Source organism: Haplochromis burtoni, unplaced genomic scaffold, assembly GCF_018398535.1.
Source record: "Haplochromis burtoni strain Fernald_Lab_line unplaced genomic scaffold, NCSU_Asbu1 Contig_563, whole genome shotgun sequence".
Taxonomy (NCBI): Eukaryota; Metazoa; Chordata; class Actinopteri; order Cichliformes; family Cichlidae; genus Haplochromis; species Haplochromis burtoni.
In genome coordinates this window covers 245,720-268,065 of record NW_024582924.1, presented here as the reverse complement: position 1 = coordinate 268,065, position 22,346 = coordinate 245,720, and the positions used below count along the sequence as shown (strand labels likewise).

The 22,346-nt window shown below is 41.9% G+C and overlaps 2 protein-coding genes and 1 long non-coding RNA gene across 4 annotated transcripts; 1 reads left to right on the top strand and 2 right to left on the bottom strand.

Moving 5' to 3' along the window:
- Positions 1–184: 184 nt before the first annotated feature.
- Positions 185–6,742, bottom strand: adap2 (ArfGAP with dual PH domains 2). The gene is made up of 11 exons (XM_005947940.3): positions 6,410–6,742; positions 5,818–5,942; positions 5,626–5,717; positions 5,296–5,384; positions 4,947–5,059; positions 3,619–3,768; positions 3,425–3,508; positions 3,263–3,325; positions 2,879–2,956; positions 2,560–2,788; positions 185–485 (listed from the first exon to the last, which is right to left on the bottom strand). The coding sequence occupies exons 1-11, from the start codon at positions 6,495–6,497 to the stop codon at positions 457–459; spliced, it is 1,140 nt and encodes a 379-aa protein (XP_005948002.1). The 5' UTR covers positions 6,498–6,742; the 3' UTR covers positions 185–456.
- Positions 6,743–7,006: 264 nt separating this feature from the next.
- Positions 7,007–19,128, bottom strand: atad5a (ATPase family AAA domain containing 5a). 2 transcript variants are annotated; one of them, XM_005947938.3, is made up of 22 exons: positions 18,752–19,128; positions 17,525–17,588; positions 15,603–17,425; positions 15,418–15,493; positions 15,165–15,314; positions 14,317–14,449; positions 13,965–14,225; positions 13,738–13,886; positions 13,390–13,540; positions 12,894–13,202; positions 12,562–12,658; positions 12,359–12,441; positions 12,141–12,277; positions 11,879–12,056; positions 11,477–11,629; positions 11,162–11,383; positions 11,014–11,078; positions 10,720–10,909; positions 10,471–10,604; positions 8,291–9,117; positions 8,033–8,191; positions 7,007–7,809 (listed from the first exon to the last, which is right to left on the bottom strand). In XM_005947938.3, the coding sequence occupies exons 2-22, from the start codon at positions 17,573–17,575 to the stop codon at positions 7,731–7,733; spliced, it is 5,427 nt and encodes a 1,808-aa protein (XP_005948000.1). In that variant the 5' UTR covers positions 17,576–17,588; positions 18,752–19,128; the 3' UTR covers positions 7,007–7,730. The 2 variants fall into 2 exon arrangements, with proteins under 2 accessions (XP_005948000.1, XP_005948001.1); XM_005947939.3 differs by having other exon boundaries at positions 12,894–13,199.
- A 2,095-nt stretch (positions 19,129–21,223) lies between these two features.
- Positions 21,224–22,346, top strand: LOC106632373. Its single transcript, XR_001335746.2, has 3 exons — positions 21,224–21,501; positions 21,774–21,811; positions 22,261–22,346. It is a non-coding gene; the product is annotated as an uncharacterized LOC106632373 (long non-coding RNA).

Below are 22,346 nucleotides of genomic sequence, written 5' to 3'. Positions count from 1 at the left end.
CTGTGATATTGTGACATAATCTTGATTCATTAGCACCATTTCTAATAAGTGTTTGCAATTTGTCTGCACATGGAAAAAAAAAACCTTGCAAAAAAGACACCATTCAAAAAAAAGACATTTATTTTGTGGCCATAGTGTCATGTAGCATCTTCACTTTCAAATATAAATGTATCCACTCATTAAATATCCAAAATAAATTTATTAAATTTTAGAAATACATTCATATACAGCATGGGTGTACCCAGTGATATATCAATGCTGATCAGGTGTTTAACAGCAGAATGCATTTTATGTATAATGATAAACACATGTGAGGCCTTATTTTAGCATTAGAAACAGTGTCAGTTGAAGTGAGCGTACTGAAGCCCTTTAATGCTCTGCACAGCATGAATCAGTCAGTACTGAGAGTCAGTGCAGCCGACAGCAGGTCTGTTCTCTCGCTCGCAGCTTCATCGATCATCGCTTATACTTCATGACGGCTTCAGCTGGAATGAGAAAGAACATCATTAGAGCTTAACACACTAACGATCAGCTACTACAGCTTTCTATAAATGATTACATATGTATATTAAAGCTGTAGCAGGGAGGCCAGATTGCTTGAGGCACTTTGCTTTTGCACTGTTACGAGCTACATTTAGAGGATAAGCATGCCAACTAAGGGCTTAAAATATTACCTAAAAACGTACCAACACCATATCTGAATGTGCTAAACAAGGCCAAAAATATATACAGTAACTGTGATAACACAAGATGCTTTTTTTCTCTCTGCCTCTTCTCGGACAGACAGAAACAGCTACAGACAGCATGTGTCTTGCTGCTGCACACTATATCTTAAGTAAATACATGTCAAGGTTCCGTCATTGAAACCAAATATAACCCTAGTTAAAAAAGTAGATGGGAGTGTGCTGTGTGAAATATAAATAAAAACAGATTCAAATGATTTGGAAATATCAACTTAAACACATATTTTATTCACAGTAGAACACAATAGATAATGAATCTTTAAACTGAGCAGTATGTGGTTTAGCATACTGGATGGGAGCATGTGTTGCACTAAAACAGGGGTGGGGGAAATCCAGGCCTCAAGGGTGGTCAGGTGTGTTGACCAGGGTGATATCTAAAGCCTGCAGGACACTGGCCATTTAGGCCTGGAGTTCCCCCACCCCTGCTCTAAAACCTGTATGTATTTTCAGCATTAATGCTGCCTTTCTAGATGCGCAAGCTACCAATTCCATGGACACTGATGTGCCTCCATACCATCAGAGATGCAAGCTTTTGAACGGAGACCCTTCACCTTCAGAGTAAAGGTTGCACTACTGTAATGGAACTGGTTGAAGCAGTAAAGCTGGAATTTTTGAAAGTGAAAGTTCTCCATTTCCAGTTTGTGTTGCACTTTTTTAAGTTTCATTGCAGCTCAGCCAGTAGTTAGCAACACTTATCAAACAAAACGTCATCCCTGCAAGTCCGTGTGCTAGCAACCAGAACAATCATGAAGAGATTTTTAGTGCAGATCCTTCATTGTGAGTGTGTCACCTAGCAACTACTTGCCAATCAGGGAGGGGATACACATTTTTCCCTAGTGACCATTGGTTGGCCAATCGGTCTCTAGGCCTGGGTGAGTGATGCCTTAAAAAACTGAGGTCCAGAGAAGGTGGCAATGTTCCTGAAGTATAAAATTTTTTTTCTTTACAAAGTAAAAGGAAAAAGGCAAAATTGCATTTTTGTGCGCAGCAGTGAGAAAACCATAAAGCGCGACCAGAATCATGACTGGACCTAAAGATAATGGTCATGCAATATAGGTTTTCAGCCACACTGGCCCTCGAGGCCTGGAGTTGTCCACCCCTGCCTTATAGGGACTGGAAACAATCCCAATGATTAAATCAGCGGTGTGCAATTCCAGGCCTCGAGGGCCGGTGTCCTGCAGGTTTTAGATGTGTCCTTGAACCAACACAGCTGATTTTAAATGGCTAAATTAGCTCCTCAAAATGTCCTGAAGTTCTCCAGAGGCCTGGTAATGAACTAATCATGTGATTCAGGTGTGTTGACCCAAGGTGAGATCTAAAACCTGCAGGACTCCGGCCCTCGTGGCCTGGAGTTGCCCACCCCTGGATTAAATGGTCAGTAATGGATTAAATAGACAATAAATAGTATTTTAAACTATTTACTGTCATCACTCTCCATCAGATGTTTGTTTTACAGCATTACACAACTTTTCAAGTTATTTAATCCCCCTCGCCCAACTTTTTTTAAAATGTGCTCCTGCCATTAAATTCAAAATGAGCAAAACCCAACACATTTTCCCAGTTTCAACATCATAGATAAGAGATAAGATTTTAAATTTGTGCAAAATATGTCATTCTGCTTTTACTGATAATTTCCACAGTGTCCAAACGTTTCTGTAAAATGGGGTGATGGTTATGGGTTGTGCCTGTGGAGGATTAAATAGTGGCCATGTATGGTATTTAGTTAATGGAGTTCAAGTTTTCCTTTGAATACAAAGAAAAATAATATGGAAAATTGGGCACCAGCATATTTAAAGCACACTGAAGTCTTGCTTACCGGTATAATCCTGGGGTGACATGGGTCTGGACAAAACCTTCCTGAGCGCTTCCAGCCACTCCCTCTGGTCCCTCTCCTGCTCGCACATGAAGACGAACTGTCGCTCGGGCGTTTCCACCATCAATCCGCACTTCCACTTGTTTCCCCGGGCGTTCAGCGGGACGTACTCCTTAACCGAGTAACCTTTGCACTCTGTGCCGATAAAAATGGCCCCTAGCTCCTCTGCATCCTACAACAAGAAAAAGCACGTGACTCACATACTTCATAGGTGTACAGTGTGGGGTTAGAGTGAGATGGAAAAAAGAGGTAGTGTCCTCACCAGATGGCCTTTGAAGTAGAGCAACTTCCTGTTTTGAGAGTCTAAAATGAACCACCTCCTTTTGAATGACTCTGTTTGCTGCGTACAAAATAAAAGAAAACATTTGATTTCAAAAATAAAATGTGCATTTGAAAAATGTGCTCATCAGACTTCATTTCCTCAAAACCTCCTATCGCACAAACTGATTCTTAAAAAAGAAAAAAGATTCGAGCTGCACGCACATGTGAGTCAGAGTCTAAAAGAGGAACAGAAACACATTCAGATGTACTGATCACACATAATGTAGTCACAAACAAGTTTGCTGGTGAGTGTGAGTAAAAATCAAAGTAGAAGAGAAATAATATAGGCGTGCAAATGACGCTCGAGTGACTTCAGTGAGCTCACCGTTGGCCCCGTCTTTTCCATGTAACCCTCTTTGAGGTAGTTTCTTGTTATCATTGGTAACAGCTGATGAAGACACAAGACAGTAAAACATGTCAAACACTAAAATATACAAGCTAAAAACTGACATACAGCTGGCTTAAAATGAAATAGTTTGACACTTACTTCTTCATCGCTTCCTGTCGGGTAGGCCGTCTTCAAGTACGCATAGCGAGCGGCTCGAATCGCGTTGTACCATGTGACTATTTCCTGAAGTAAAGCAAAAACAAAAACTTTGAGATTCTATTAGAACCTCAAAACAAGTATATGAGACCTACCAGGTGTTAATATTGATGCTATAAACGATCATGTCGACTGACTTCAGAACGCTCATGATAAACGTAGAGGTTCCTGGTGTGATCCCCGTCTTGGTAGGTGATCTGCAGTCCGTTAGGATGACCGATCTTCTCTGGCTGAAAGGTGGCGTTCAGGTCCTTGATGGATATTACAGCTTTGGGGCCTTTAGACTCCTGTAACAAATACACAAGGGCAGTTCAGATTTGGAGGCTTTGTGCTGCTGTTTTTACACTTGTCTGAGCCATGCTGGCTGCAAGTGGTGATTACCACAGGCGCATAAAAAGTGAAGGATCCCTGGTTGAAGCCCAGAGGGAGGCATAACAGGAAGGCATCCAGTTTATACAGCTGTTGTTGCTGGAAAAACTGGTTCAATGTCACTTAGATCGAAACTGCTCAGCATCAGTTGGAGCACAGACATTCATGATGCCCAGAGGATGAATCCAAATTACTTTAGTGATCTTCTCACTTTTCCTCTAGTTCTTTTTTAACTTTCTTTTACGTTTATGAGAGCTATAGTGAAACGAATTGCATTAAAACTCTTCTGAAACTCTACGCCTTAACCGGACACGCTCCTCTCTAGAAATGTAACAGCATGTCGCCATTATCACAGCTGCTCAGGTTTATCTGTGGCGTTGACCAGTTGAATAGGCTTATGTCATAGGCTCCACGTGGATTCAATGCAGATGCAAATAATATAGATAAGGCCCCGTAATGTGTAAGGGACACCTCATGTGTGCAACTTTTTATTATTGCTGCCGTTATCTTGTTGTGAGCCAGTTATTACCCTGATTTTCTGCAATAAAAATCATCCAAGTTTATGAATTTCAGATGGAAACATCCACCATATATCGAAGTGAAATTAGTCAAATAAATCCTAAGATAAGACTATTGCTTCCACAGTGTGTCTTTTATCCCATTTCCCTCCTTTCACCTCAGCTGGCCATGGCAGACGGCTGATCATGGTAATAACCTGATAATTTGATAAGCATCTGTGGACGAGTACCAAAAATCTCCTTGTTTGACCTTTAGCGGTAAAACTAAAACCAAATTAGCTGAATTTCCCCCGGTAAATGGTGACCGTCTGCCTTTATAGTTGCTGGTGTATGTGAAGCTATAGGAAACTGACTGATTCTAAGGTGGCTTTCCTGCTTACAATAGATCTTTGAAGAAACATTTAAAGCTGTGTGTGCAAAAGATAAACAAAGAGCTTAGATACAAGATCAAATTTCTTCAACATAAGCAATGATTACGCCATAATAACTACACATCTTGCAGTATTTAAGGGTCATCGCTCTTGGTGATTCATGTTCTAGCGGGTGGTGTAACTGTGTCAAAGCTGCAGGGAACTCACATCTTCTTTGTTGTAGTAGCTCAGGGTGAATTCTCTCTCCGACAGCACGAACTTCCTCTTCAGAAACTGTGTGTTGTCTTTGCCTTTCTTCAACAGTATTCCTTCATAGAACCCTAGTATGAATCCAAGAGAGTCACAGGGGAATAAGAAAAAAGGTTTCACTTAAAATGAAAACCTTCTGGTTGCTCAAAGAGACAGTGGCTAGATTTCACTTCCTGGATGGTTCATTGTGCAAAGAACGGGTTTTTCTGGCACAGTTCTGCATGCAAAGAACAGGTTTTCCTTTACCCCGATACTGACAAGAATGTGAGCCCCAAAGAGTTCATAAGTAAATCGTTAAAAAAGTCACCTGTGGTGTATGGCAGCGGTGGATACTTGGTCTCTCCTGTGAACTCCTTCCTCTCATATTTAGCACGGATCCACTGCTCCCTGAGGATACTGTGGATCAAAGTGAAAATATAAAAGTATGCACAGTTCAATAGCAATGTGTTCTTACAAAAACCTGAATCATTGAAGCTTGATTTAGCAGCAGAAATTCATCTATATTTCTCTTCTACAGCCAGAAGCTCTCACTTCTCTACTTTGTGGCTCTGCCTTGTCAGCAGTCTGGTATTACACATAAAGGATTCTGCCATGGCGACAGAGGCTGGTAAATATCATCATCCTGGAAAAGACCTACTTGCAGTCTTCCCGCTGGGGTCGATAGTAGTACGGTGGAACAGCTTTCTCATATTGAGCCTGGGCCCTGGCATTGCCATTGGATTCCATGAACTTCCACCCCACAGAATAAACACACACACATTAGGATTACACACAGACACAGTCTGATACAGCACAAATAGAGGTGGGCGACTGATAAAACAGTGATCACCTCTACTAGTTTGTCCTCCCAGAAGTCCAGCCTGATAGATTTGACATGGCTGGACAGGCTGCGGTGGATCCCGGAGCAGTTCAGACACACAAAAATTCCCAACTTGTAGGAGGCCCAGTCCGGTTCTGGGAGAGGTGAGAAGAAGAGACATGACTCAGATAAATACTTCTTCCCGCCACTCTATTAGGAGGTTAAGAACATATAAAAAAATCTAATCAATCATTTAAGATTTCCACTGAAATCTGTAAATGTTTAGTTCACAATTAGGCCTCATCTATGCCCGGGAAAGTGACTTTTGAGTTTTTAAGTATTAAGTTTTCAAGTTCAAAAACAGGAAACCCTTTTCAGCCCCTCAATGTCAGCCCATCACCAAGCTTTAGCCGTGACGGACATGCTTCAGGGTGCACGCGTTCACGCAGAGCAACAGTCTTTTCAAGCCTCATAAATAACATTAACAAACCGGTTAAACTGCATGAAAATAAATCAAATCTGAACATCTCGAGGCCTCTGAGTAGTACCCGCACATCAAATTCGGATCCGCGCCTCACTTTATTTCGATAACAAACGTACCAACGTTTATATATTTGCTTACCGGGCTCGCCGCAGTCAGCGCACCGGCTGTTGTCTGACTGTTTCACCAGTTCCAGTAAAATCTTTTTGTTCCGCTCACGGTTTGCCATTTCTCTGCACAGTCAGGCTCATACACTGATGGATCCCGCGGTTGAACTTGAGCGTGGCGGTCACATGGTGCGACAAACAACAAAAGGCGACTAAGAAAAAAAAATTAAAAAGAAAGAAAAAGTGGAACTTGCGACAGAAGAGTTTTGGATGCCTCAACGCGAAGCGGACCTCCACCCTCCTCCCTCTGGAGCGCGTCCAGCTGCGAGCTTGTCACAGAGGGTGCTCCCTTTGATTTTTTTTTTTTTTTTTTTAAACAATGCACCTTTGTGCACAGAGCACCCTGCTGCTCTCTGTGATGAAGGTAAAGAGGAAACTAACCACAAACCGGTCTGCCCGCCGCGCTGCCAATTTACACGGAAGCCTGTTAAATTTAGCAGATTTATGACACCATTAGGCTTGTTTGGATGATAAACGTTTATTGCTGTGTAAGGAAATCCCCACTGTGGTGAAGAAAGTGTCCATATTTAAAGCATTAAAGACAGCAAAATGACTGATGATGTCACAGTAAGCTTTGGATCAAGAGCTGCACGTCTTTATTAACTGTATGAACCAAAAAAATAATAAAAGAAATAAATCAGTGACAATTTACACAAATACAGAAGCAAGATTTATTTTACATGTTAATCTCTTACATGTGGTGTAAAGCATGGAGCCCGTGAAGTCGTTTTTTGTTTGTTTGTTTTTTTAAATTCCTTTAATTGTAAGTTATTGTGCAGAGAGATGTGCTGGCTGCAGACATCTGAAGCTGCCAGACATGCATGTGCACTTCAATTCAGTAACTTACAAATTATATTTTGCACACACCCACACACGAGGGACCCCAGGGGCTTAGTAAGAAGAAGAAGAAAATTTTTTTTACTTCATAAAAACAGCACTTTGCAAAATAAAAACCACCGATACGCATCCCTATAGAGCACTACTGTACAAAAATATAAAGATGACAAAATTGTAAAATTTTAGTTTTTAGAGCACCAAAAGATGACACAAGTGAGGTTAGTTAGTTGTCCGTCCTTTAGCTCAGATTAAATCTTTACTATTCAGTCGCCTCTATGTTGGTACCAGTGTGGAAGCGGTCCTCTGTGCTCACACGCCTCTGACCGTGTGCTCTGTCACCATCTCAGAGGATGACACACACTTATTTAGATCTGTACACCAGTCCTTCTGAGAGCCAGAGAGTACTTATTGAAGGCCTGTGTGTGACTGTGGAGTCCAGTCTGGTCGTCTTTGTTGTTTTAGGGGAAATCTTCAGCGAGCAGCTGTAGAGTCCTTTTTTCGAGACCCAAGTGGATCGCGTCGAGGTAGTGCAGAAACCTGGAGGAGGCGGAAAATAAACAGCTCAGCATTATCTGTGGACTCATACAAATGACTTGCATTAATGCACCACATTTTATTTTATTTATTTGTAGCCTCATATTCAAATGTGACAAAATTAAACCTCACTACCACCGCCGTCATCTTTACCACATCCTGTCAACGGTTTAAATCCAAACCCGCCACCGCTGACCGGCTGAAGGAGCAGCAATTCTGTCCTCACCTTCGCTTAACTTTGCCTTGCTCCTTAAGCTTCTCGGATCTGCAGATGCAGCGCATGATTGGTAAATAGTCCAGAGCAGCTGGTGGACTGTTGCCAAGTGTACCAAACACTCCTTTCAGCATCAGACTCTCCATCACTTCTCTCCTCCGCTCGACCAACCTGGAAAGCAACACCGGACATCAACGTCAGCTAAAACCATTGAAACTACTTTTACACGTTTGTTGGGCAACGTGGCATTTTCTCGGGGTCCAAACTCACTGTGGCTCTGAGGGCCCGTCCTGTGTGAAGCTGAAACGTTCCCGATGAGCAGCCACGGGGAGGCTGAGCTCTGCTGCAGCCTCTTTGGCCAGCTCCCCTTCCAGCTGTCGTGTTCTCTCCAAAGCCTCCTCTGCTGATATCCGGAACTTGCGGAAGCTCAGAGCCTCGACCGCCGCCTGGATCTCCAGGCCAGTTGCTGTCATCGAGCTCCCTCTTTCAGCCTCCACACTTGACTCATCTGTCATCCCATCTTTTATGACCACACTTACAGATGACAGACCTCTGTGACTGTCAGCCCTGTTGAGCAACGAGTCCATGTAGGACATGCTGTCTAAGAAGTCTGCTATTGATTCCAGACACTGTGACACTGGGAGGCTTTTTAAGCGCTCCTCAGGAGTCAGCGGCTTCCTTTTAGCCCTTTCTGAAGCTTTGACTTTCTCTTTGGCCTGAGGAGCCTTCTGAGGCTTACAGAGAGAAAGAAATCTATCTTCTGAGTCTGAGTCAGAGTTAGCTCCAGCTTGGTCAGGTAGATGGTGTCTCCTCTTGTTCTTCCTCATCCTGTTAGACATTTTGACTGGACTGTTGCTGTCCGAGCAATCAGCTGACTCTGTCGATAGCAGCGTGGATGACGGTTGCTCTTTCGGACTGGCAGAAGGCTGGTCTTGCGATACAGAAGCGCACTGCTCTGGGCTGCGGGTAGAGGTAGTCAGATGTGTGAGCGGCAGAGGTAAAAGGAGCTCCATGTTCGAGTAGAGCAAGTCGACTCCACGTCGTTTGCAGTCCGTCAGCAGCTCCCAACAACCGGACTCCTCCACCAGACTGTGGCTCTGCAGAAACAACACACACTCAGTCATACTGGACACGCTTAACTCCAGCTCAGCTCAAAGTGCTGTGCGAGTCCTGCAGGACTATAACAGCATTTGAACTTTCAAAACAACAAACTGTGTCTACTTTTTCCTCCTGTTAAAGCCAGACATTATTCAAAGTGTGGGGCCATATAAGCGTCCAATACTACTCTTCAAAATATAATTTTCACCCCTTTAAACACAGCACATCATTCTCCTTATTGTCACGATTGATGATGTCCTGAGTGAAATCATCAATCGTGGAGGTGATACGAGGAGCTGGTGATGTGTGACCCAAATGTAAACAAAGGACTTCAAGCGTTGCAAGGTGCTCTCACTTTCGGCACTCCATATGAGAGGAGGAGCAAACAGGGGGTGGAAATTATTGATGTGGTTATGTGGTAGCTGGTTACAAGGCACAACATGTGAGGTAGAAATATATTTTTCTGTTTTATTACGTGAAAATACTGTGCATCTCCTGGAGGGTTTTAAGGTTATGTTACTTAGGAAGTGTGTCATCACTGAGAGCAGCTTATTGGAAAAGAAGGATGAAGGATTTTTATTTACTGACACTTTTAACTGCAGCGTCTAACAGAAAGCATCGATACGACAGTCCGCGTTTCTTCCTATATCGTCCACTCCTTGATTTCACAAAAACATTTTTCCCTACTGGAATCAGAGATTCCTTTGGTGTAATTTAATGTCAGATCACAGAACGATGTCCAACCTACTACTAGTTAATTCATGTTTCTGTTTGTCGCTGCAGCCAAATTACCTGTATGAGATTTTAATAATATTGACTAAGTCCATACTACAGATCAGGGGTGTGAAACTGATTTGAGTAAGATCAAAGTTTGAAACTGCCTTTCTGTCAGTGTACAGAGGTTTAACTACACATTTAATCCCTGAGTGATCTGCATTTCAACAGAAAGAAATCTGTCACTGCGACTCTTTGGGCTTAAATTTTAAGAAGTAAATGTGTAAACTTATAGAAATCTATTATCTCATTACTTTAATGCAGGATGAATGGCCACAGGGAGCTCTTTATCAGCAGGAAAAGCTACAAAATGCGTGTAATACAATTAAAAGTCTGACATTTCTGTTCTGCTTCACACTTTAGTTACAAACTAATGTGCACAGTTAATGTGCTTTTATTTGATAGTGTATTTCCATACATCTAAAATTAACTTGAAAGAATGAGCAGCCTGAAGGTACGGTGAGTAAACTTTCGGTGCCCCTGCAGTGACAGGAATTGTTGCCTGAGTACCAGAGCCACGATCCATTAATAGACGTGACTGCCTGTTATGCACTCTGCGTGGTAAATAAACAATTTACCTTGAGCAGCTCCAAAACGTCTCTCTCTTGTCCATTATTGAGCAGGCCCAGCTTGCTCTCAGTGCAGCCAGTGTCACAGGGAGGCAGGGTGGATTTGTCTGCTGCCTCTTCAGCTTCTGGCTTTACTTCAGTTTCTAATAAAATGAGAGAGAAAACACTTTTAGAGCGAGTCACAGCTACAGAAAATTATTTTATTATGCAAAAACAGAAGGTATTAAAAGCTCAAACTCTCCCTGATCATCTTCTTACCATTTTTGCCCGTCGGCACTAAAGGCCTTGCCCCGTGGCGGCCGCCTGCACTGCGAGTCCAGAACTGCAGCTGCAGCAAACTCTGCCTGATGTCGCAGCCGTTGAGTCTGAGCAGAGACCGGATGTCCGCGGGGTCCGTCCTCATGTCCTCAGCCAAACACAGCAGCTGCAGGTAACTGCTCACGTTCAACTGTAGCAGGAAAAAAATAAACAAACAAAAAAACCAAACATGAATGCTGGGCTGAATGACTCCATCAGAGCCGACACAATCAAGCCGAACAACCCTCCACTCACCAGAGATGGGGCCTTGAAATGTATTTCCTCAAAGGTTCCATCAAACATGCTGCTGAAAGCCGGATCTACAAAAACAAACATCATTTAAACTCAATATGCAAACAGTAGATAAACACACCGTTAGCACAGGCCACACTGAAAGACTAACCGCTGGTCGTGAGGACGACTGGCCTCTTAGTCGTCGTCATGAACGTCTTGATGGCAGCTAGAAATCCAGAGTCCTCGTCAAATATAACATCCACTTCTTCAAACAGGATGAGCGACGTTGCCGTCTTCTTGCTCTGTTCTTCGCTGCCCTTCTCTTTGGGAGCTGGTGGTGATTTCACAGGAAGGACAGCCTCATTTGCTTTCCCAACTTTCTTGGAAGCAGCTGGAAGAAGAAATGAAAGAATAAAGTCCCCAATTAAAACCCTTCATGCAGGTTTTATCATCAAAGAAGATTAAAATGTACCCGTCTGCTTACCTTTTGTAGTGTTTTGTGGCTCCTTGGTGCTGGACGCTGCTGTTTTAAAGAATTTAGCTAAAGAAACTGGAGTCAGGCTTCCTTTTTTAACACCTCTGGGCGACTGCGGTTTCCTGGGGGAGGAAACCACCCTGCGAGGGGAGTTCAGCTTTCCTGAAAGACAAAGTATTCACATAATTTATGTTAATGAGAGTGTGGGGAGTGAGTTGGAGGGTGGGGTGGGCTGCTTTCAACTATGTAAAGCACTTTGTGCTACATTTTTTGTATGAAAAGTGCTTTATAAATAAAGATTGATTGATTGATTGATTGATTGATTGAATCAGAGAGTCATCTTGTAATATTCTCATGCAGATTGTGCAGAATGTAAAATTTAAAAAAAGAGAGAGTGATATTTTCACATACTTGGAGAAGATCCAGGCCTGAGCGAGCCGGTGCTGCTGCTCGTGCCATAGCTGTTGAAGTATGTGGGTTTGTGGGCATTGACCCCCTGACTATCCACCTGATGTGACTGAGTGGCTTCTTTCAGCTGGGACAGAATAAGACGACCACTTCGCTGCGATGAAGCATTCACCTCAAACACCTGAAGAGACAATTTAGGAACTTAAGTTATCCAGGTATCCATCGAGCAAACGCATCGCATCAGAGTCACGTGACACGTCTGTACCTTGAAGCCCAGCTCCTGGGCACAAGCATACACTGCAGCAGTCTTTCCTACTCCAGTGGGTCCTGTGATCAGCACTGTGTTACACAACATGTCCTCTCCATCCTGGGAGTCGTCCTCTCCACCGTCCCAGTCTGAGTCTGGGGATTTAAAAAAAATCCATAGAGTTAAAAGAGCTAAAAGTAGTAGTTAAGATTTTTATTGTTGTTCTTATCTCTCACCATAGCTGCCGTCCTCTTTTTTCTTCTCCTTCTGCTTTTTTCTTTCTTCTCTGTCAGCACGGAGTTTCCATTCCTTCAGCCAGCTAGCCGAAAAAGAATATATACAGTCAGTATTTGATCTCCATACAGTGCAGATTTGTTTTTTTTTTAAATGAGAGGCACAGCATTATAAAAACGAGTCAACTACATCTGCATTTCCTCACCTGTGCAGCCTCCTCACTGAGGCGGGGTTGCCTATGATGTCACTGGAGTGTTGTGGTAGATATTTGTCAGTCCAGAGCACGTCCTCCTTCACCACATCTGTAGGAAAAAACAAAACAAAGAATACACCAGCCTGAGTTTCAGATTTTAATCTCAGGATTTATAGTTGCAATTACTGTTTTTCTTTTTTTGGCCAGTTGGGGGCAGCAGAGAACAGGCTGTAAAACAAACTTCATCTCAAAAGCAGATAAATACTGATATATACTGAGAAGAACTACAGACTCCTTTAAGGTAACAGCAGTGATTCAGAACACACACAGAAAAGCTACCACACCTTTATTCCCAGTGTCCTCTCCTGAAAGCAAGTCCTCTACTATGCACACGCTGTCATCGTCAGGTGGGATGGGAACAGGATGGAGTGGAGGCTTGGTTTTCTCTGTCGCCTCTTCCTCCCCTCCTCGCCTGGATCTCTGAGATCGTCTTGTACGGCCTCCACGCTTCGTTGGCTCTGCTGTGGAGACGTTCTCCTCTGAATGGTTGGATCGCCGCTTTTTAGCCACCTTTGCCGTATTTTCTCCTTCATTCGTTCTTTTCCTCTTCCCTCCCGATGGTTCAGCTGCATCTCTGGTCGCAGCCTCTTCTTCTGAGAAAGGAAAATTCAGTATTTGTTCAGGATAATTCAAGACAAGCACATTTGTCCCATTTTCACTCAAACAAGGCGAACATTAATTACAGTCAAAAGGACTAAACAGACTGTCATTAAACCCTAAAACACACAGCTACTGCAGTTTAACACGTGTCCTTGCACTTATCTGCTTATAGACACTGACCTGAGTGTGTAAACTGCTTCTGATGGTCAGCGCGTTTCTTCAGGAAGCGAGCGATGAACATCTGTGCAGGGAACTGAGGGTTGCTGGTGCTGAACTCCTCAACTAGAAGCTGACGAACACTTTCAGAGATCTCAGGTCTCCAGCCTGAACCCTGCAACCAAAACAAGTCCACTCTTTATTTATCCCAGTACAATACAGCCAAAAGGGGGTTTTAAGCTTGCATTTTCATATAAACTCATCCTTTTTAAAAATATAACATTGTTATTATACATGTGCCTTTAGATGGGAGGGATTAAAGCTGGATATTAAGTGATGGGTGTTGAGGATCAGGTTATTAAAACAGCGTACCCTTTTACAAAAGCTCTGACAGGCTGGTGCAGTCTTCACACAAAGCGAGCCGCTGACTGCTGGCAGAGGTTTGGATGTTTGCCTCCAAAGCTCTTTTAGCTGACACAGTAATGAGGACTCGGGCCATGGCAGACTCCAGAGAGAGGAATCTGTCGGTATGCACAGAAATTAGGCTTTGCCTTAAAACTCCAACATGATATTAGACTACTGAATATGAATATGCGTACCGTTTGGTGGTTGCCTGGTGTGTGTCACTAGCTGAAAGGAGGAACAGGAGGCAGAGTATGCCTCCTTCGTGGCAGCAGTCTTGGCCATCTGTTTTTTAAAGGACTCGGGCAAACCGCTCTTCAGGAACTCTCTGCGCGCCCTGAACTGCTCATCATCCTGCGAGTTCTCCGAGCCCTCGCGGCTGCTGTCATCAAAGATGGAGATCACGGCTGACACCTTGCGAGCAGTCTTGTCTTGGCTGTGTGAGCCCACTCTGGAGCCTTAAACAAAGGAAACACATATCTGTTAGAAGATATTACAAAATAAATCAATAAATCACAGTTTTAGCTAAGAGGAAACTATAAAAGCTACCCGAAGAGGCTTTGCCAGGTGGGGCGGCTTTGCCCAAAACATCATTCAGACTGCGTAAAAGCTTCTGGGTTTTCATCTTTTCAGGTTCTTTGAGAGGAGAGGCAGTCTGGTCATCAACGCAGATGACAGAATCCTGACAAACACAAACAAACAAAAACACAGAGAGCCTTTTTTATGGTGTTGTATTTTAAGTTTTACTCCAGAAAGACTCATGCGGGTGACAGCGAGGTAATATTTAGGCCTGATGCATTAAGACTGATAACTGTTCAGATTTTTAAACCCAGATTTTAAAAACATCTGGGTCAGTGGTGACTAATGACTGAGGATTTATGTTTCAGTTGGAAAGTTATGGCATAGGTTTGAAATAACGACCCCTCTGAAACCTCTACCACAGTGAAATGTGTCTTGAATGAAGAACTGACGATCCATCCCCACCTTTATCTGCACTAGAGCACTCAATTATGCACTATACTGTATGTAAATGTTTAAATTTTACATTTATGCTGTCAAAATATCTTCCATTGTTCCTGTCAGTGACAATAAAGATGATCTTAAAGTAACTTGCAATCGACATCGAAACCTCACATGTAAATGTTCTCCGAGTAATGTCTTATAATGTCATAAGACCCTTAAGGACAAACTGAGTAAACATCCACAACATGACTGAGAAATAAATGTGTAGTTTAGTGTGTATTAACACACGTGTGTATTAGTTACGTTCGATTTTGTAGTCTCAGTAATCTGAGACCAGTCTGCCTTAGTTCTTGTTTACACAGCCACACAACACCACTCACTCATAGCCTCATCTTAACACACACTTCATCTTCCTCGCTTGCCACTGACTCTACCTCATCTTCACAGTAGCTCCTCTTGATGGAAGTTCGCGATGATCGCCTCAGAGAGCTCTTCTCCTCCAAAGTTTTTTTATTCTGCTGAATCACTTTGGCTTTTTGCACCAACCTCTTGGCCTGTTCTCTCTTCTTAGACTCACTCGATGTCTGAATAGGATGAATTAGAACAAGTGTTTAATTATCTTCACACCACAATTATGATGGTTTAGTATTTTTCCCAAGGTCACAAAATAAAAAATGCCATGCTTACTTTAGTAGGCAAAGACACATTTATGCCTTCAGCCTTTGATGTGGAAACATTTTTACTGGATCGCGTAAATTTCATCCTAAAAAAAAAAAAAAGAAAAAAAAAAGAAAAAAAACATTACACGTTTTCATTTTTATGTTAAAAATGGCTAAGATCAGGAGGCAGATTAAAGAAAAAGCATGCGTCACTTGATTGGACTCTCTTTATCGTCAGGCGGGCACATCAGCTCCGATTGAAAGACGCCATATTTGGACGTGCGGGTCTTTGGGGTGGACATCTTTATGGGGCTGTCCTCAGGATGAGGTAAAGCAGTAACATCAGTGTCCTTTGACTCTGTTTGAGTTTGTCTCCTGGTTTTTCTGAGAGGACTTGTTGGGGTGGTTTCAGGTGTTTTCTGCACTACGGCCTCCCGTCTGGATCTTCTCAGAGCTGGCACGGACGGAGATGTGGTGATGGGAGACTCTGGCCTTTTCTCCTCGACCTCAACAGTCATGTTTGGCGTTTCTTCCTCAGCAGCAGCAGGAGACGCACTCACAGTCTCCTCTCCCTCTTTAGCTTTCTTTCCCCCCTTTTTTGCTGGTTTCTTCTTAGTGGCTTTCTTTCCTTGAGAGGGTTGAGATGTTTGCTCAACAGTCAGCAGATTTTCAGTTTCAGCTTCAGCAGCTTTATCAGCAGCATCCAAACTTTGCTCTCCTGGTTGCTTCTGCTTGCTTTGGCTCTTGACAGGCTTGGATTTGGAGCTGTCTGCAGTGGGCTGCTTAAAAGCGGCCATGAACTGCTTCCTCTCGACTTCACTGCACTTAGGAGTGGATTCGCTCTCGAGCACTGCCAGCTCTAGATCCTCCTCCTGGAGAACCACGTTGGATTTCCGTTTGGTAGTCAGAGAAGGAAGCTGGTGTCCAGCCTCTGCGAGAGAAGGTGAGAATCTCTCTGCAGGACTATGCGCGCCTTTTCTCCGGTTGAAGATGGAAGCCAACTTTCCCACTGCTTTGCTTGGTTCTTGTTTTGGTGAGACGTGCACTTGAGCCTGGATGGTGACAGTTCGGGGTGAAACCTGAAATGACGGCGACTCCTTAGGAACCATGTTTTCTTCAGATTTGGAAATATCCAGCTCACCCAAGTTTGTTTCCTTTGTCTCAATTTTAATTTTACGGTCATCATCTTTTACTTCTTCAGCTTCTTTGTCCTCTTCAGCCTCATCCTGATTCTGACTCCGCACAAAATCCTCAAAGGAGATTCTTACTGTGCTGCTGTTCAACTGAGAAGACTCATCAACATTGACCTCCGTGCTTACATCACGGAGAGAGTTCTCAGTTTCTGCTTCTTTCTCCTCTGCCTCTGACTGCTTTGCCTCTTGTTGCTGCCTCTTCCTGGTATTTTGTGGTGTGGTTTTAACCTGTTTTGCTTCATACTTTGATGGTACAATCGGAGACAACTCAATAGTGTTTAGTGCTGTTTTAAGTTCAACACATTTAGAACCATCTTCCTGATCATCATCTTTCTCAGCCTGCTCATCCGTGATAATCTTAGTGGCATTCCTCTCTGATGTTTCTGCAGGAATGCAGCTCTCAGCACTAAGCTGGGCCAGTAGAGCTGCTGTATCGCTGCCAAGGACTCCAAAACTTTTAACTGCATCTACAGCCTGGTCTTTGCTTTCATGGGATTCTTGTACAGTCACGCAACTTGACTCCTCGGTGGAACTGACACCTTCAGCCCCCACAAGTTTCCTTGCAGCTTTGCTGGTTTTTCGACCCCGTTTCTGAGACAGCTGTTTCACCGTCTCCGGATTGTTGTGTTTTTCTGCAAAATGAGGCCTCCCTGCTTCTTTAGTTTGCTCTGGTGAGCTGGTTTTCACTTTACAGGATGGAGCCCTCTTGCTAAAGTAGTTCATGATGTTGTTGGAACGTGGAGGAGAGAAGGGTTTCTCCACAGGCTTAGGCACAGGAGAGAAATAGTTGGTGATTGTTTTGACAACAGGACTGCCACCATCTTTGCGAGATTTCTTGCAAGGCTGCAAAAGAAAGACAAATTTAATCAAAGATAAAAATGCAAGGCAGTTAAAAATAGTTGGTGCATTTGATGCGCTGCTCAAATCAGTGTCATAACACACCTGGCTGTCAAAGTCCTCAATGACAGAAGGCATAGCCACAACACCAGCCATTTTCCGACGAGACCTAAAGCAGAAAGAAATAAAACACTGTTACACAAAACTCTGCAGAAGAACAGATCAGCAAAGGCACATCAGAGATTCAGGTGAAAGTTTAACTACTTTCCTTTTCCCAGAGACCCAGCCATCCTGTCACCTGACATTTTCTAATTTTCCCTCATACTGATTCCTGCCAAGGAGCCATCTCTCCTCCTCTGTGACTTTACCATTTTTAGAGAAAATAATAACTACAAGCTACAGGTGGGACTCACCAGACACTCCATAATATGATATTATCACAATACTTTTTGATGTTTTTATTTTATTTTATTTTTTGCCGAGTATTTCATTAACATATATTGAGATCTTTGAACCTTTTGTTAACTGCAAATGATGACCTCAAAGTTAAACTTTGTAAATATCCAATATTTACAATAACCAACAATAAGTCAGTGTTTATAAATTAGATCTAACTATTTGCAAACCTTAAACGAGTAATGGCAGGCAGTCAAAGTCAGACTGACTGCAAAAAGGTTGCCTCCTACTAGGCAACCTGTGCAATCCAAATTGGTCGTGAGTGGGCAATCTTTAGTCACCACAAGTTGCAATCAGTCGCTGAATGTGAAAAATTCACTACAATCACCAGGCAGCGAGTCTGGTGGCAAGAAAAAAAAAGGACCCGGAAAAATAACAATGGGGAAAGAAAGGGGGGGACATGAAAATCAACAATTAAAATAAAGCTATGTGCAGGTTATTTGTACTTTGTATGATGCATCTGCATTCAGGTATGTTCTGGATGATTTAGCCGTTTTCCTTTTATTTTGTTGCGCGGATTACGAGCGTTTATTATGTTTTGACATTGTGATAAAAGCATGTGGTATTTACATTCAGAAATATTAATAATTACTTTAACACTAAGTGTATTTACAAGTGATAACACAAAGCCTTTCTTTTTCTTTAAAGTAGTGTTCTGTCAGCGCTTTTTGTCAATGTCACGACAGCCAAGTAGAAGTTTTGCTAAAGCACTGTCAGTATGAAAAGGCTGATAAACACTAGGCTCACGTGTCTGTTACTTATGGTGTTCGCGAACAACAACTAAGCTGTAAAATGATGTTATTCCTGACATGGCGCCCAGGAACTTCCAGTTTTGTGCGACACAAGAGAAACTACGTAAACAAAGGAAACACTCACCGATGAAGCCGAACCGGAACTTGCTGCAAAGGTTTGTCATTCACGTCTACGACTGACTGAACAAACAACTAAACATAAAATCATCGCGTGAGTCTGTTTGGTGACAAAAGAAATATGTTACTGTAAAACAACAAGCTAGCTGTCTTCGCTAGATGCTAGTCTAAAAGCTTCCCACAGATCCCAGAAGTGCTCCAAACATTCACTAGCGTGTCAGACAAGTATATAAGAAGGCAAAGTGCTAAAAGGTTACACGGATATTTTCCGAACTGCTCCGAAACCGAACCAAAGGTTCGTATTTCTTCACATACTGCGGCTGTTTCAATAGCGCGCCAGTTGGGTTGTGAATCAAGAGCGCGAAATATACACGACCTTTGGCATAGCGTCAGTCCACCAATCACAGGGAAGAAAACGCCTCCGTCATCAGCTGTCCTAGTCCGCCCATAACAAAGATGGCGTGTGGCGTCGCCTTCAACGGAGAGGTAAAATAACGACAGCTCCCTCTAGTGTGAGCATTTCACGTTTCACAAAATTATATCCCATCCATCCACGTAAAAGCTATTAAAATATAATTTTTTGTGTAAATTACACTTATTGGGAGAAAAAGCTAAAGCTAGTTGTTAAAAAATGGTTCCAAAATATTTAAAATACAAAATAGATCAAGAAGCTGTTTTTATTTATTTTTTTTACATTTTATCCCAACTTCTTGATAACCATATTTCATGTCAATTACAATTCATTTTATAATTGTGTCTTTTATATTGTTACACCATTTTTTTCATCACATCAATATGTTAAAGATGAAGAATAATAAATGTTTTTCCCCAAAAACATATCAGCAACCCTGTTACTGAAGCTCATTTAACCTGGATAAGGAAGAGCAAAACAATTCTATGACCTGAAAAGAATGATTGAGTCAGGAACCAGTTCACTTTGGTATATTTTGTGCTTATCCAGTCTTTTGAGACCCGACTGAGCGTCACTCTAACCTGTTACCCATACAACCAAAAGAAGGCAAATTAACTTCAAAGTTTCCTACCTTTATTTATATAACTATATTCACCCAGACTTTCACAGCCTACTGTTCCACTGTCAGTAAGTTTTTCCAAGAAAACACTAATATTAGCACAGATTTAAAACCCTGTCACTAAAGAGAATAAACAAAAATTACAAACCTAGAAGTTGATCCTGTTTTCCTGGACTTTTTCAGTGGAAGAACCATTTCAGTACTCATCCAAGTGACTTCTTCACTCTCAGCTGACTGCAGGTTTCCCCAACCTTTTAAACAGTACATTTGCATAATAGGTGAAACTAACAATGTCTAACAATGGGCAGTTTCATGATTGTACCATTGATTGACCATGAGTACCATTCAGAGAGTTGGGGAGTGGACGCAATCACAGCATTGTAAGTTGGAGATAGAGGTACACTTAAGGGGCCTAGATATCTTTCCCCTTTCATGTAAATGACCTGTGTTACTCTCCGTCCCTCTGTTCCTCCCTCTCCAGGACGTCCACATCCTTCACATTAAAGAAATGGCAACTGGCCTGTTAGTGTACCTAGACTGGGGAAGTATAAATATATATCTGGATCTCTTCTACAGCATGTTTTTTGTCCTGTCTTCCTTCTCTCACCCCAACCGGTCGCAGCAGACAGACGCCCCTCCCTGAGCCTGGATCTGACGGAGGTTTCTTCCTGTTAAAAGGGAGGTTTTTTTTCCCACTGTCGCCAAAGTCTTGCTCATAGGGGGTCATATGATTGTTGGGTTTCTCTGTATGTATTATTTTAGGTCTACCTTAAATATAAAGCGCCTTGAGGCGACTGTCTGTTGTGATTTGGTGCTGTATAAATACAATTTGAATTGAAAATAAAAGGATTTGTTGAAGGGGCTATATATGAAATAAAGATATGTTTCTAGATTCTGCATATTATATATATATATTAATTAGTATATATTATATATAATTATATTATATTATATTATATTAATTATATATATATTTAATAGTTCAATCTTTTCCTTCTTAGTCTTAAAGTAATGTTTATAAAACTGTTTATGTTATTATTTATTTTTACAATTTCTGCTTCCCTCCTGGCCAGATCTTTCTTTAAAAAAAGACATTTTTTATGTCAATGACACTTTTTACCCAGATAAATAAAGGATATGTAAAAGTCTCTGTTAAAAACTGCAAGCAGACCTTGTGCAGCAAAGAAGCACCAGACCATCACACTACCACCACCACGTTTGACTTCCAAAAAATGAACCTTTTTTTCTCATCAGTTCATAGACTATTAGTTTATATATAATATATATAATTTCAATTTAATATTATTTTATTTAATATATTTCTTGGGGAATGATACGAACCTTTGTGTTCGTTTTGCTCTCCCATGGACGCCATTTTTCACAGTCTTTTTCTTATTGTTGAATCATGAACTTTGATATTGACTGAGGTGAGTGAGGCCTGCAGTTCTTTAAATGTTGTTCTGGTTCTCTTATGACATCTTTTATACTCCAAATCTTCTCCATTTGTCTTTCCAGACTGAGAGATGTCAATGGCTTTATTTCTCAGCTGTTTCTTTAGACTGTGTTATTATATGTGGTGCTGTTTCAGAGCTTTTAGCCTACTTCACTTTATCAGACAGTTTCTCTTCCTTTTGGTGATTTCATGATTCAGCAAGTCTGGCAGTAATCAGGCCTGGGTGTGTTTAGTGAAACTGAACTAAGCTCTCACTTTGTCGCACAGGACCAGGTAGGATTGGACAACTTTCTTACCTTAATAAATGAAATAATCACTGTTGTCTTTAATCAGGTTACTTTAGTCTAATATCAACATTTATTTTACCATCTGAAACATTTAACAAAACTGGAAAGAAAACAAAAACCAAGAAATGAGGAAGAGGCAAATACTTCTTCGCAGCACTGTTTCCCTGAACTGTTTTAAAAAGACTTAAGAAAACAGCTTGTAGATTATCAAAACTGGTTCTTTGAGTTCTGCATTTCCTGTTCTTTGTTTCACTTTAGTTAAACAATGGCTGATGAGCGTGCTGTTCCCAGCTCTGGTAAATATTATTCTGTTCATTAAACCTGTATATAGAATTGGAATATAAGACTGTTTTGATTTATTTGTTAACATAACAAGGAAGCACATTTTTAATCAGACTCAGTTGTTACTGGGCGTGTCTTTGCATACAGGGAAGTGACTCTCAGTGTCGCATGTCTGATTGTGCTTAGATTCCACAGTGTTCAGTAGAGTACTCAGTGCTTAACAGAGATATCATTTACAGATTATTCTGTATGTATAAAACATCATTTTATTTCACACCTCTGTCATCTTGGCTTTTAAACTGATGGACAACAAGCTAAGCAAACATACCACTGCTATCTACTCACATTGTTTTCACAGTTTTATTTACTAGTACTTGCAGTTACACAAACGTGTCCATAAATTCTGTATGAAGACACTTTTCTAGTTTTACAGTTTGTAAACAGTGCTGCATCTGTGTTGCAGGGCACAGTCACGACTCTCCAGAGTTGAGGATCGTGCTGATCGGTGGCAGAGAATTAACAGGAGAGCCCAGTAATAAGAGTCTGAGC

Bases quoted from the DNA above. Each gene is read 5' to 3' on its own strand.
- adap2 (XM_005947940.3), bottom strand. From the start codon at position 6,497: ATGGCAAACCGTGAGCGGAACAAAAAGATTTTACTGGAACTGGTGAAA. The intron at 3,769-4,946 runs GTGAGTTCCCTG...TATTTGTTACAG, and splicing joins GCTACTACAACAAAGAAGAT to GAGTCTAAAGGCCCCAAAGC. The intron at 486-2,559 runs GTAAGCAAGACT...TTCTCATTCCAG, and splicing joins GTCACCCCAGGATTATACCG to CTGAAGCCGTCATGAAGTAT.
- atad5a (XM_005947938.3), bottom strand. From the start codon at position 17,575: ATGGCTGGTGTTGTGGCTATGCCTTCTGTCATTGAGGACTTTGACAGC. The intron at 17,426-17,524 runs GTGTGTTATGAC...TTTCTTTTGCAG, and splicing joins TTGAGGACTTTGACAGCCAG to CCTTGCAAGAAATCTCGCAA. The intron at 12,057-12,140 runs GTACAGACGTGT...TTGTCTCTTCAG, and splicing joins CCCAGGAGCTGGGCTTCAAG to GTGTTTGAGGTGAATGCTTC.